The sequence below is a fragment of the Magnolia sinica genome, chromosome 16, assembly GCF_029962835.1.
Source record: "Magnolia sinica isolate HGM2019 chromosome 16, MsV1, whole genome shotgun sequence".
Taxonomy (NCBI): domain Eukaryota; kingdom Viridiplantae; phylum Streptophyta; class Magnoliopsida; order Magnoliales; family Magnoliaceae; genus Magnolia; species Magnolia sinica.
This window is the reverse complement of record NC_080588.1, coordinates 67,447,708-67,462,113: the sequence shown is the minus strand read 5'-3', so window position 1 is coordinate 67,462,113 and position 14,406 is coordinate 67,447,708. Positions and strand designations below refer to the sequence as shown.

The window sequence follows — 14,406 nt, the reverse complement described above, 5'->3', positions numbered from 1 at the left end:
CTACCCATATTGCTTAGTCACTGAGCATCTGCTTCATTTGTCCTAACTCTGTTGCACAACATTCAATATGCTTTCGATGCCTCAGCCTAGATACTTCCTTCACCCAACACATCCAGCTACATCATTTTATCTTGTATCCACTCCGCATCAATTTCTCTCATTGGGGTTGTTCTTGGGCTGATTCAGATTATCTAATTCTTAATTCATATAGTTCTTAGTCTTCTCACACATCCATCTAAACATCTACATCTATGCAAACACTTTACCTCTACTCGTGTTGGCTTCTAACTGCTAAACACGCGCCATATAACATAGTAGTTAAATAGTTGTCTTGTGTAATTTCCACTTAAGTTACATAGGCATGTAGCGATCCCAACACTACAAAGAAACATCTTCACCTCATCCACCCAGCTTTATTTTTAAAGGAAACATCCCCATTGATCTCACCATCCTTATAAAAAAAAAATAGAGCCAAGTTAACCAAAAAAAAAGTTTTGAGGAATCTCTTAATCACCAAATTTAACCAAAGGCACACCTTTATAACAACTGCCTAATAAAATTACATTACATTACAAATGCACTGTCATGGTTCTGTTAATTTTTAATATTCAGAATGAAAAGCCCTTCCTTGAAACTAGAGCTGTACACAAGTCGAACCAAGTCGAGCTTGGCATAGTTCAACTCGACTCGGCCAGTAGCCGAACCCAGCTCAAACTCAGCTCGGCTCGGTCCTCGAGCCTAACTGACCAGCTCGGCTCGGTTCGGTCAGCAGCTCGGGCCAGTTCAAGCCTGTGCGACATTTTCTCAAACACATGAAGTGCACCTTCAATTTCTCACGGTATGCAAAACAACAGTAGCAGTTTATAGGTATTTCATCAAACACTCGGTAGGCAACATCAAAATTAAGATATGGGGGTAGTTTTATCATGTAAAGTTCTTGTTTTTTGTAGTGATTTGTTTTGTATGCATACCTTCCTTGCCACCAGTCGATCCCGTAGAGAATGTATGCACCCGAAACAACACTTTGTTGAGTCATTTCATCAAACACTTGGTGAGCAACGTCAATATCAAAATAACCGAGTCACTGAACTGTTTTGATTCGAGTCAAGGTTCGATCCGAGTCGATTCAAGCTTGGACAAGCTCGAACTCGCCTCAAAATTTTTTCAAGCTCCAAAAATCAGCTCAACTCGGCTCGAACTCAATTCTGAACCGAGTCAAATCAAGCTTTTTTGAGTCGAGTCGAGTGAGTTAACCGAGCTAACTCGGTTCGTGTACAACTCTACTCGAAACCTATAATATAGCATTTCCCCCTCTCCGATCTCTAGCTAAACGATGCAAAGGATAAAACCCAAAACTGCCATTTCGGATGATATGAACAACAAAAAGAAACAAGCAATATACTCAATGATGACGCTTTTGGAGATTCTGGAGTTTGGGATTTTATTAGCAATTGCTGTCCAGCAGAATCCCTTTATGATGTTACTTTCTGGAACATTGGCAAAGACAGACGATGTTGACGCTTTTGGAGATTCTGGGGTGTTAGGATTTTAAGAGCAATTGCTGTCCAGCAGAATTCCTTTATCACATTACTTTCTGGAACATTGGCAAAGACACAAAAAGACAATGTTGACACAAGCAATAGCTATCCAGCAGAATCCTTTATCATGTTGCTTTTTTCTACGAAACACAATTGGTAGCAAGAGCAATTGCAGACTAATGAAAACAGATCGTTGACGTTGGACGGAAGTTGCAGACTCATTAATAATTCCTTAACCATGATCTTGTTTTATATGCAATAAAATTTGGCATTGTAAACAGCTCAAATGCTAACAATTAAGCCATAACTTCCTGGTAGTGCTTGAGATCAATTCTCTGCCTATAAAAGAGCTGACCGGCGATACAACTATTGAAAGAACAGACTACCAAATCCACATCAAAGTAAAATTTAACAAATATCTCTCAGATGTTGGAAAACGTCCTTGAACCGAGTCAAACCTGGATCTTGCAAAATAAGAGCTGGCTAGCATAAATTTCCTTTCAATGTCAATATGAGATGTCAGACTATCAGGCACCCAGCACTCTTCTGAAAGTGGCAAGCTATGTAATATCCACTTCCACTGCACACCAACTTACACATATTGCCAATCTAATACCAACAACACTGCTGAACTGATAAAATAAGGGTGCAGTTGTGAAATTTGTTCAGAAGCCATTATTTAAGTGGCAATTAAATATAACTATTAAATGGCACATGCCAATTAGGTGGTGAAATTCCACTAGCATGTGTGTGGGGTGTGTGCGCGTGTGTGTAATAAAAAATAAGAAATAAATAAATAATAAAAATGGCACATGCCAATTGAACATTGAGATTTCCCATCCTAAAAATAAATAAAAAATCAGCAGCTGCAACATGTAAAACTGCATGAACAGAATCCAAGATTCAATAGGTATGAAATACAAGTACAAAAGAAGAGAGAAACTACACAAGGTACTGTATAAGCCCACACTAAAGCCCACTAACCTTTTCTGGAAACCCAAGAATATTCTTCTTCAGTGATTGAAGTGCATTTTGCTTCTTCTCCAATTTCCTAGCATCTGAAGAGTCCAAAGTAGCCCCTTCAACAGCATCTGTCTTTTTTTTGGGAAATAAGTCCTCATTTAGGTTAACAGTGACTTCTCCACTGGTGATATCCACATTCTTGATAACGATACCTATTTCCCTGAAAATTGTTGGAGAAAAATGAAACATCATCAACAAGCTATGGCACAGACTTCGGAATCTTGCTGCAGCATGTCTTACTATAACCAAATACCAGCAAATTGAGAATGTCCTCCATAACATTCCGTATTTCAATTACACAAAGAAAAGCATTAATCTTAAGAAGGTAATATTCAATAATCTCTACTAGGGCAACATTCTTTTCGCATGCCTTCAAGCCAGAAAACTTAGGTTTGCATCTGGATTGCCTTGAAAAAATCAAACAGAGAAAGAACTTGAGTTCTCTGAACAAGAACCTCACCTATCATGACTGAACCCACAAGAGAGTGACAATTCCTCGCAAAGGAAAGGAGGATTCTTTTCCATCAGTGCTGAAGATTCTTGTCCAGGGGACATACTTGCTCCTTGACTAAAATTTGATGACTGGTCATAACTAAGCCGTGAATCACCCAAGTGAACAAGAAATGGTAGAAGGTGAAGCTTGACAAGCAGTGTTGGCAATGATCTACCATCTTTAGATATGTCCACTTTCAGATCTTTAACTTCAATAGTAGCTTTTGGCACCTGCAGCACTCAAGAACATAGTTGCAACATTTACTAATTACCAAGACACTAATTACACATAAAGGCCGAGTATAGTCAGCTGACAAAAACTGGAACACCTGTATGAGCCTATGAGATGGCTGATTCCATCACTAGGGATGGAATGGCGAGAGAATCACTTCTCCGGAAACTCATTGTCTAGTACACAATTTGTTACTTTTTTCACATAAATTTCATTATTCATGAAAGAATTTTCATGCTTGTTACTCGCCACTAGAAAAGTGAAAGAAGAAAGCCTAGTGAGGGATTGTCCAAGATTATTTATTTATTTATTTATTTATTTTGAAAGGCAACGCTACCAGGGATCAAGGTATTCCGTAACAGGAACGGTGGCCATAACGGCCACCACCATTACCTTTACAATACGGGTCGTAACGGCTGTTACGGCGCCATAATAGCCATTACAGTCTCTTTTTTTATTGAAAAAAAATAAAAAACCCAAAAAAACTTGTATCTACCCTGTAACATTTTTTTTTTAAAGTCCGAAAAACTTGTGTTTGCCCCATAACATACCATTATGAAGTTGTTATGGCCTTTACAGGGGGCGTAACGGGCCGTTAATGGCGGTAACAGGCCATTTTTTTTCCATAACAGTTGTTACGGCCATTACGACCCCGTAACGTGTAACGGTTGTCACTTTACCTTTACATAACGGCCTTTACGGCCCTATAACGACCTTTACGGCACACCATGCTTGGGATTGAAGCCTCAATCACTCACACACTACACTCTCTACCAGCTCATCTAACAACGGGAGACATCCAAGATAATTTGTGATGGGTGACTGAAAAATAGCAACGTTGGGTCCTGAGGAATAGTCTGAGACACTTAAAGAGCTAAGAAGCTCTCCTTGCTCATGTAAATATACACCAAGTAGGACCTATTTGCCTCATGGAGGAGCCTTTGGGCATAAGGAGAGGGTTGAATCATGTGGACTGAAAAAAAAAAAAAACTGTTAGAACCAAACTTGGAAGTGGCAATCAAACACATTAATATGAAAAATAAATGGTTGGGAGATCAAGAATGTGTCTTGACCACAACTGCATTAGGACACAAAATTGGGAGGGAACGATTATTGAAGTGTAGCTGATTTAGTGGCTAAAAGCTCGACACTTATCAGGGCCAGTGATCGTAGTACCAATAATGCCGGCTGATATCTGCCAATATTATCATTATTGGTAACCAGCGAGACAATAATACCACAAACTTATTCATCACGATATATCACACAATAGCATACCACTCCAAGTATAAAATGTCAATCTACCGTACTATCGTCAATACTTGCGATATGTATCAACAATACATGAACCACGACCCGTGTCCCAAAAAACCGGAAAAAAAAAATGAAAAATCACAAAAAGAAATACCTATTTCTCCAATTTCTTTGTTGGGGTCTGTTCTAGAGTAGATTCAGGCAACTCATTTCAAGTTGTTGCGAAAGAAATCACCTTTTTCAACAGGAAATCAAGATTGAACGTGGAAAAGGGTCAAAAACCCATTTGGTAAGAAATTGTGTTTTTGTTCATTGTTTACTAAATTTCTTGCTTATAACTTGCTGAAGGATGCTTGTCATCCATAATTATGCATGACTTAGATGCAAAAACATGGATTTTAAGCTCCGACTTTTTAATTTGGGGAAAATCGAAGAAATTGGGAAAATCCGTAAATCTTCCATTTTCGCACATTTAAAAATTGAAACTGTGGTGTTAAAAAATCACAACACCCTGGTTGTAAGCTGATTCAGAGATTTACGACAATTTCTATAATTTTCAGAAAAAAAAAAAAAAATTTAATGTAAAAATACAAAATCAATTTTATAACAATTTTAAAAACAAAATATATTGATTTATCATTATAGGATGAGTTATATATAAGTTAAAAAGTGCAGCCTGCTGAAAGTCACCAGGCACACTTAGTGGCCACTTATGAAAATAGAAGTATTATTTTAATTAAAAATTTAAAAAGATAATTTTTAACTATTATTTAAAAAATACAATTCATACAAATAAGTGTAGTTGATTTATTAGTGAGTTAGTGTAAGCGTGTAACAAACATTAGTGCATCAAATAAATATTAACGAAACATTTATTATTAAAAAATGAAAAGATCTAAAAAATTAAAAATACTTCAAAATTTAATCATATGACATTAGTTGTTGTTTTTTACACTTAACTTTCATGTATTGCAACCATGCAGGTTATTAAAAAAGAGAAAAAAAAAAAAAGTGGATAAGGGAGGCAGGTAGACATAGGTTGGCAGCATAGGACCAAATACTTCGAAATTTAATCAGATGACGTTAGTTGTTTTTGACACTTAACTTTTATGTATTACAACCATGCAGGTAAAAAATATAATAAAAAAAAGGTGAAAAAAAATGAGGCGGGTAGACATAGGTCGGCAGCACGGGACCCACTACCTGAAATGGATTCAGGTCAAAATGAGAATATTGCGGGTGTATATCAGTGAGTGGTGAGGTGTCCCGTTTGAAGGAACACTTGGCGGACAGGCATCGGAATGTTGTTCATTGCCCAAATCTAAAGGAGGTGAGGGCTTTGATGAAGGAAGTAGTAAATAAAGGGGTGAAGGTGAGGCAAGAATAGGCTTTGCATAAAATAGAGTACAAGAAGGAGCTATCATGTCCTATACGAGGCCGGGGGAGAGTAAAGGAGTATGATGATCCTCAGTACAAACATGCGATTCATGAGTCAAAGCTACACAATGTGAAATGGACCATAGGATGCGGTAGGAGTCAAGTAGGGCTACTTTCCAAGGGCCCGTGCAAGAGGCTAGTGGGAGTAGTGGTGTGGTCAATAGTAGTAGGGGTGAGGGTGGTGGCAATGGAAGGGAGGATGAGAGTAGCAGTGGTAGCAAGGAGGTTGGGGTATACACCGCTTATAGAGTGTGAAGAAGCTAAATCCACCACCATATCTGACAGTTTATGGGGAAGCAGGGGGTACACAAAAGCAGTTGAAGGACGTTATCTAAAGAGATTCGAGGAAGAAAATGGGCAAGTATGTTGCCCCATGGTTTATTTATGACCTCATGCCTCCCCATAGTACAAGAGCCCTCACTTTAAGAACATGATTACTGAGCCACAGCATGCACGATCAAGTGCAAAGCCGCCCTCCTTACAGAAGATTATGGGCAAGTAGATGCTAAGGTAGTGGAGACGAGGCGGTACATTGATACATAGTATGGGGTCACATTAATGTGTGATGAAAAGACGACTAACTCGATTGTCCCCTATAAATTTTATGGTTTGCTATAGGGGGGAGACCATCTTCCTCAAGTTTGTTGGTGCATCAAATGAGATTAAGGATGCAAATTATATATATCAACTGATTAATGACGTGATGGAGAAGGTGGAGAAGAAGAATGTTGTCTAGATCGTCGCAGAGAATGGGAGCACGTCTGTGAATGGGGAAAAGGAGTTGATGAAGAAGTACAATGCGCACTGGATTCCGTTCGCTACCCTTGCATGGACTTAATGTTGGAAGCGATAGAAAAGAGGCCAACTATTTAGGAGTGTCATTGTTGATGGGAGAGCAATCACAAAATTCATTTACAATCATACTTGGCTTCTTACCAAGATGGGAATGTGTAATGGTAACACAGTGTGGCCTAGGGCGACATGGTTCACTACTAATTTCATCGCCTTAACACGGACTCCAAAAACATAGACAGGAACTTGGACACTTATTCTCCTTTACTGAGTGGGGTGAATGGGATAAGAGTGATACTCCAGTAGGGAGGAGGGCTTTGGGAATTGTATTGAGTAGGGCATTTTGGGATCGCGTGCATAATTTGTTAGGGATTCTAGAGCCCATTTATTGTCTTAAGGATGGTGGATAATGAGACATTTGTTGATGGGTTTATGTACAAGTCGATGCGCTCCATGAAAGATGCGATTAAAGCAAAACCCCTAGTTCAAAAAAATGGGTGCACACAATCATTGACGATCAGTGGGAGAGGCCTCTTTCTCACCCTCTTCATGCAACCAGTAAGTAATTAGGTTTAATTTTCTACATATGTCATTGTTTTTCCAAAGCGAACTAGATTATCTCCGGAAGCGAATTTGCCCATCGTTCATTGCTTCTCGCTTTCCAGAGATGAAGTGATTCGGTCTCCCTTGTGCGAAAGGAACGTGAAGGATGAGGAAGCAAACACGTTCATTTAGCTCTTAGCGTAGTTGCATCATCACTATCCTTCTTTAGGCGAGAGGGATGCGTTGGTGTGGACTAAGGAGAAGTCAAGGTTGTTTCCAGTTTTCATCCTTCTAAGGTTGTTACAAGGGCCCTCCTCTAGTGAGGTATTACGGCACCCCTCCTATGATTGTGGCTTTTGCTTGATTGATGGGCAAGATTAAGGTGCTTCCTATAGATAACATTCAAAACAGGAATATGGTGATTCCAAATATTTACATGATGTACATGCAAAATTCAGAGTCAGTTAATCATTTATTTATCTATTGCTCCTTCACTAGAGAGATGTGGGTGAGATTCTTTGAAGCTTTCAAAGTGTTGTGGGTGATGTTGAGGTCCATTGAAGGATTATTTCTAGCTTGGCATGGGGGTAGGGATGGGAAAAAAGGAAAGGTGGAAGTTAGTTCTTCTGGCAGACATATTGGCTCCATTGGGGAAAGGAATAATCAGTGTTTGTAGAATCAAAGTGGATCTGTGTTGGAGGTCTATGGTAGGGCAAAATTATATGTTGTTCTGGGTTCGGCCTCTGACATAAAGGTCATTGACACATGTATCCTTCCTCTTAGTAGTGGTATTCACCGATGTAAACTGCCTTAGATCCTTATCTTTAGCTCTCTTTTCTAAAAGAATTTCATTGTCCTTCAAAAAAAAAAAAAAATACAATGTTCACTTGATACTTATTAATTCAATCAGATCTAACATACTTCCTGAACCCCAACTACCACTACAGTAGGAGGTTGGGCGATGAGAATGACTTAAAGACGATGATGCACGACGTGTATAAGAAGTTATTCCTGAAGTGTTCGAGAAAAGCAGACTTTGGGAATAAGGTATAAGTTGTAATTTTTATTTTTTTTTTATTTTTTTTTTGTTATTAAGTTCTATGATTTGTATCATATAAATGTTCAAGAAAGTATGATCATTTTGTTAGATAGAATGTGATGTTCAGAGATGAGAGGAGCCTATTTCACAAAGAATATGCATTCAAGTCCAGGTCGATGATTCCATGGAACTGACGGACGGTCAAAATCAATTTGCAAGTGAGTGATTGCCTTTTTATTAGAGCAACTATTGAACCCTACAATCAAGGTGTACCGTTGTGGTAATGATGGGCATAACGGTGCCCACAGTTACCGATACAGTTACGAACTGTATCGGCCCCGTAATGGCCGATACGCCCCTGTAACGGTCAAAATTTTATTTGTTCTTAAAAAATCAACAAAAAAAAAAAAAAAATCCATTAAATCCAAAAAAAATCTAAATATTCCAAATATGAATTCATTTATAATTTTAAACGTGTTTATGGTGGTGTAACAGTCCACTCTTGGGTGAGAAAGTTGTATCGGGTGGTTTGATGATAGACATATTAGAATGAATTTAATATCAAAATATCTCACACATGTAGGTGTTTGCTAATTTTTAAAAATTGAACAAAAATAGTCCGAAAATTATTTTTAAAAATAAAATAAAATAAATCAGTTGCATAATCTGTAAAATGCACATTCATATGTTCTAATTTGAATAACGCATCATATTCAACCATAACAACATAAATTCAAAAAAAAAATTTATATAAATACCTATTTTTAAAGATTTTTTAGAAAATGGCCCACGAAGCTTAAATTCAACAAAATATTTGAAATAACTTGTTTTCATCATCAAATTCAAGCTAAGAATGGTCAGAATTTGCAATAGAATAGTTTAGGAAAGAATTTGGACGAGAAAAGTGCCAAAAAAGAGAAATCACGACTTTAAAATAATTATTAAAAAAAAAAAAAAAAAACCTAGTGGTTTGTGACCATTACACCTTGACCGTTACAGCCCCTATAACGGCCGATTCGAGCCAAAAACTAGGGGGTCACCATTTCGACCCCTATATCGTGCAACCGACTCAGCGGTTACCGTTATGTATCTGCCGTTACGGCCGATACGTAACCGAGACAACTCCACTCAAAGGTTTTCACGGCAAGGTGAGAAATCACAATGCAATAGCAGATTTGAACCAAAACCCTAAAGGTGAGAAAAAAAATTTAATAATTTTTTTAACATAGCAAGAAAACAAGTAGAGACCCATTTCTATGCATGTATTCCATACATTGACATGGATTTCAAACAACAAATTTTTATTTTGAAGGTGAAAACGGAAGAAATTCAGATTTCACCCTTTAAAATCACAATGCAAGTATGGAAAAAAAAAAATGTCGATATCTTGAGTTTTATTGCTCTATTGTATGACATTTGAATGATATGAACTCAATTTTTTTAATTGCATCACTTATGGCCAACAGCATATTGTTTTCTCCCCTAAACAATGGAAAACTACTATGCATGGCCTATTCTAATGTTTTGAGATCTTGTGTAACCAAGTATCTTAACATTTCGAGTTACACTGAAAAATTCCACCATTTCCCTGAAATTTGCCCAATGTTTCCCTCAACCTGACATCCCCAATGTTTTCCACAAGACTATTCATTGGATTTGTGTATTTTATTACAGAGTTTCATCCGATGCTTTCCTAATGGTCGGAAGAAACTCTGTTCCTTCACTTCATTGGATTCGTGTGTCTCATTCAACTTCAGTATACACTCTGCCTTTCGTACACAGAAATCTTATGGAGTAACACAAAATGCTGAGTATAAACCCAAGTTGAACGAAATAGAAGTCCAATGAACAGAATTTCGTCTGAACTTTAACTGTTCTATAATGGTTTTCAACCGAGGTGTATGGAAGTCATGCATCTAGCAAGAATTATCCAAACTGATCCTTACAAGTAAAAAAGATGAAGTTTTAAATGGGTGTAAACAAAAGATCAAATTAAATGATGAAAGTCACTAGATGCAACTCAGCAAGTGCTTACCTTGACAACTAATTCTGTCACAGAAACTGATAAAAATCTTGCCATGTTAGCCACAACCATCCACTTTCCTCTGCCTGCAGAACGTGGTCTCTGAGTCTTAGGTTTACCCTTCCTCATTTTTTGTTCAGAAGGCCTGATTACAACTTCCAACTCGCATATTAACACCTGCAATTTTGGGTCTCTTGAAATAAAACTGAACCCAAGCTTGACCAAAGACTGACGCAGACTGAGTTTGATTTCACCGATAGATACAGATTCAACAGCACCCTGAGAAATGTCACAAATCATCTTCATGATTGGCATGGCTGGTAGAAAAGGGGCAAAAGCTGTAACCATAACAGACATGCGATCCTGCTAACTCTCAACCTCAAAATCTTGGAGGAAACAAAATAAATGATACAAATTGCAACAAATGAAAATAGTTTCCAAACCTGGGGCATAATAGTTAAAATCAGTCTATTTACACATAGAAAGCAATGCTGACTAAAAAGATCCCACCTAAAAGTAACTTCTGATACAATCTTTTCTGATTCAGAACAAGATTTAAAAGCCTAAGACCATCAGAGATAAGGTTGGAAAGGAATTGAACAAATATTTAAAAAGGAAGTGACACAGACTTCAAAACTCACTGACAGGCTGCCAAAAAGCAACTAAATCTAGCAAATGCCATTTCAACAAGCTTCAAGGTGATCTTCTATAACTTGAAAGGACATCCTGAGAAAAGCCAATAGGTTTAAAGAAACTGCATACTAGTGCTCTAGTCCCGTGTCTTAGGTGAAGAAATTAAAGAATGCTGAGTGCAAAACTTTAGACTGCATTTGGATACAATATATTTAATTATCTAGGGAAATTTGTGATCTCTCTCTCAGAAACATCTTACTAAAATTAAAATAGACTTCACAAATGGACTTTTTCACAATTCTAGGCAAAATTCATTACAGCCACAGGACCTGACTTAAATTGTGATTCGATAGGTTTCTACTCCCACCGGGGATAAACCTAACTACTCATTACCATTCTCCTCTTCTGGAACACAGAAAAACTTATTTACTTATCTCACACACAAAAGATCCAGGATGCCTTATTACCTTGTAGAGGTATACGAATCTCGGAAAATGGCCTCCGTTGAATGTATGCACAAAAGATCCATCGTATCTCTACCTTGTAGATGTCTCCAAATATTGAAAAATGGGCTACTTCGCAGGTCTTGCGGAGATCTTCTGAACAAGACCCGTTGTACCATACGTGACCCATAAGGCAGGCAGACATGCTCCTTTAGATAAGGCTAGGGTCTGGGCCAAGGCAAGAAAAACCATAATATAAATGATCTCTTGGAGTCAGATAATGAGATTTTTGAGAATTCTAAGAATACTTTAGGTATTATTATCAACTGAATGTCTTTTCTGAACTAAGGATGTTTTAGGTTTCACCAACTTAAGTGGATGTCTTTTCAGAAGAGCATCTCAAGTAGTCAGCAACAGTTGTTGTTGGAAAGATCTTACATCTAAGACAAGCCCTCTTGAAAAAACTCACAAATGGATATCCCTACCATGAAAGAGCACACCTTGGAATCACCTTCAATAATAAGCTGATCTAATGAACCCAGATAAGCCTCTCAGACAAGGATAAGCCTGTCTGGTAGCTTGTAGTTCATCTTGATAGGAGTCACCCACCCCAGAAAGCCCAGAAAAAACAAGTGTGATAGTTTCATTTGAGTCCTTGACAACTACCCTGGACCCTAAAGGACCCAGGCTCCCCATTAAGCACCCATCTACATTAAGCTTCCACCAACCCAGCAGGGCAGGGACCCAAGAGTCTGAGTATATGATCCTCCAAAATCTCTTCCCAACATCTGTTAAGATCCTATGGCAAGACACGTCGGATCATTTCAGATGCACATCTCCTCTCCACAAAGAGCAATTTGATACTTCCCTTCAAACTATTGATAGAGAATACCTGTTTTATATAATATATACATTTACATATATACATACATATAGATATTCTTCCACTGGATTCTTTCCTTATGTCACAAAGAACCACATGGGGAGCATTCTTTGGACAAATCTTCCTCTAGGTTTGGAGAGAATGGTGCCCCACCCTTTGAAGAGGTCAGACATTGTGTCAGCATTCCCAAGATTATGCGGCATATCTCTCTAGCCATTCAGAGTAGAGAAGAAGATGGCCGATGGTTTCCTTGTCTTACCTCTACATAAAATGCACATATTCGGCAGAGCAAGATTCCTTTTCTACAAGTTATCGAAAGTGAGAATTTTATATGCAACCACCATCCAACAAAAAGCTCCAACTATAAGTGTGCAGATGAACCCCCAAACTTTGGCAAAAGAAGGCTTAGAGGACTCTTTGGGACTATGGCCTTGAAGAAAGCTTCGAGGAGAAGGTTTTGTTTGATGAGGAAGTCCACATTCATGTGCCCCTCAGGGGAAGAGAATCATCTTCAAGCACTGGTAGAAACTCTTCCGCCAATGAGATTTCATGGTCCCACAAAGTTCCTTCTAACTAAAGGACTCAACACACTCTTCCAGCTGATGAATTTGAAGCATTTGTTGATTTGTATCCCCTTCAATGACATCGAGTATGCACTCGGGAATTTTCTCAATAAAAGACGAAGTTCCCACTTCCCACCCACTAATCTTCTTTGATTAGAATTCTTTCACCAGTCCAAACATAAATCATGAACTATCCTCAGTAGCTTCCTACCCCAAGTCTCCAAAGAACAAAATGGCTTTCCAATTTGTGACCCTTTTCCTCTTGTTACTCTTCCTGGCTCGCAACCTTTCCTTCTAACCAAGTTTTCTCACTATGACTTCTCTCTAGAGATTCCATTGTTCTAGCTCAAACTGCCACCAGCACTTTAATGAGAGAGCCTAGTTTTTCTTACTCTTCCTATAAGAATCCCTCCTTTACGTTTTGTCTTCAACATCCTCCCATCTTTTCTTCTTTTTAAAATTACAATTAATATTATTACCCAAAAGAGAGAGAGAGAGAGAGAGAGAGAGGGATTATACAAGGAGTCTCCAACTGCAAAAGCCTGGAGGACAGCCCTTTTTTTAATCCAAATATTCTGCTACAAAACAGATCTCCTTACAAATATGAGAAAAGCAAACCGAGTATCCTTTGTCTCTCTAATATCCTCCACCCAACGGGAGAACCTCCAAGGACGAACATCAGACAAGGATGCCCATCTAGTGACATTAGCCCAATCACCCTCTATGCAAGGGGGGTTTGAAGGTATGCAAGCAACCCTCTATCGTCCCATCTTATAAGATGAAATTTAAAACCACCTGCTCTACCTGCCCAATGAAAGTCCGTCTGAGTTTTCTCAAGCCTTCTAGCAATTGACCCTGGAATACGAAATAGAGACAGATAATAACAAATGGAAGATTAGCCAAGCACATTGATGAGAGTAAATCTACCCACAAGGGACAGGTATGATGTTTCCTAAGTTGCCAAACATCTCTCAAATCTTTCCATCAGCAGGTCCCAAATGGAGGCCGAGGTTGGCTCCAAGAGGAAGGTCGAGAAAAGTTATGGGGAGGACCAATCCTTTACACCAATTCTGCAGCAAGGGAAGTAACTAAAATCCTTGGGGCTGCAACTCCAGCTATCATGCTCTTTCTCAGATTAACCCATTCATCTGATATCGCTTCTAAATATCAAAAAATGAATCCAATTGCTTGGGTTGATCCATATGCATGTTGCAAAGAAGGATTGTATCATCCACAAGTTAGAGGTGAGATACCACAATAGACTCTACCCTGAAACACTGAAGAATGGCTTCTCTCCCTGCTGCTTGAATAAGCTTGCTCTAGCCTAACCTTCTACCACAATGGACAACAAACGGGGATGATGAAGCAATTGAAAATAACAGTAGAACTCTCCCTATTCCTCCAAAACCACCCAATCAAACCAACGAGATGTCTGATGACATCAGCAGGGAGCTTAATGGATCAACTGAGAAACAATCCTAGAATCCTCCCTATTCCTCCAAAACCACCCA

The 14,406-nt window shown here is 38.5% G+C and overlaps 1 protein-coding gene across 1 annotated transcript in view; it reads right to left on the bottom strand.

The window, feature by feature from the left end:
• LOC131229700 (protein SABRE) overlaps nt 1–14,406 on the bottom strand; it is an 80,213-nt gene that overhangs the window by 51,153 nt on the left and 14,654 nt on the right. Inside the window, exons 3-5 of the mRNA XM_058225689.1 lie at nt 10,386–10,652; nt 3,022–3,284; nt 2,523–2,721 (exon numbers count right to left, since the gene is read on the bottom strand). Of these exons, the coding sequence (XP_058081672.1) occupies nt 2,523–2,721; nt 3,022–3,284; nt 10,386–10,652 (729 nt within the window). The remainder of the gene's footprint in view (nt 1–2,522; nt 2,722–3,021; nt 3,285–10,385; nt 10,653–14,406) is intronic.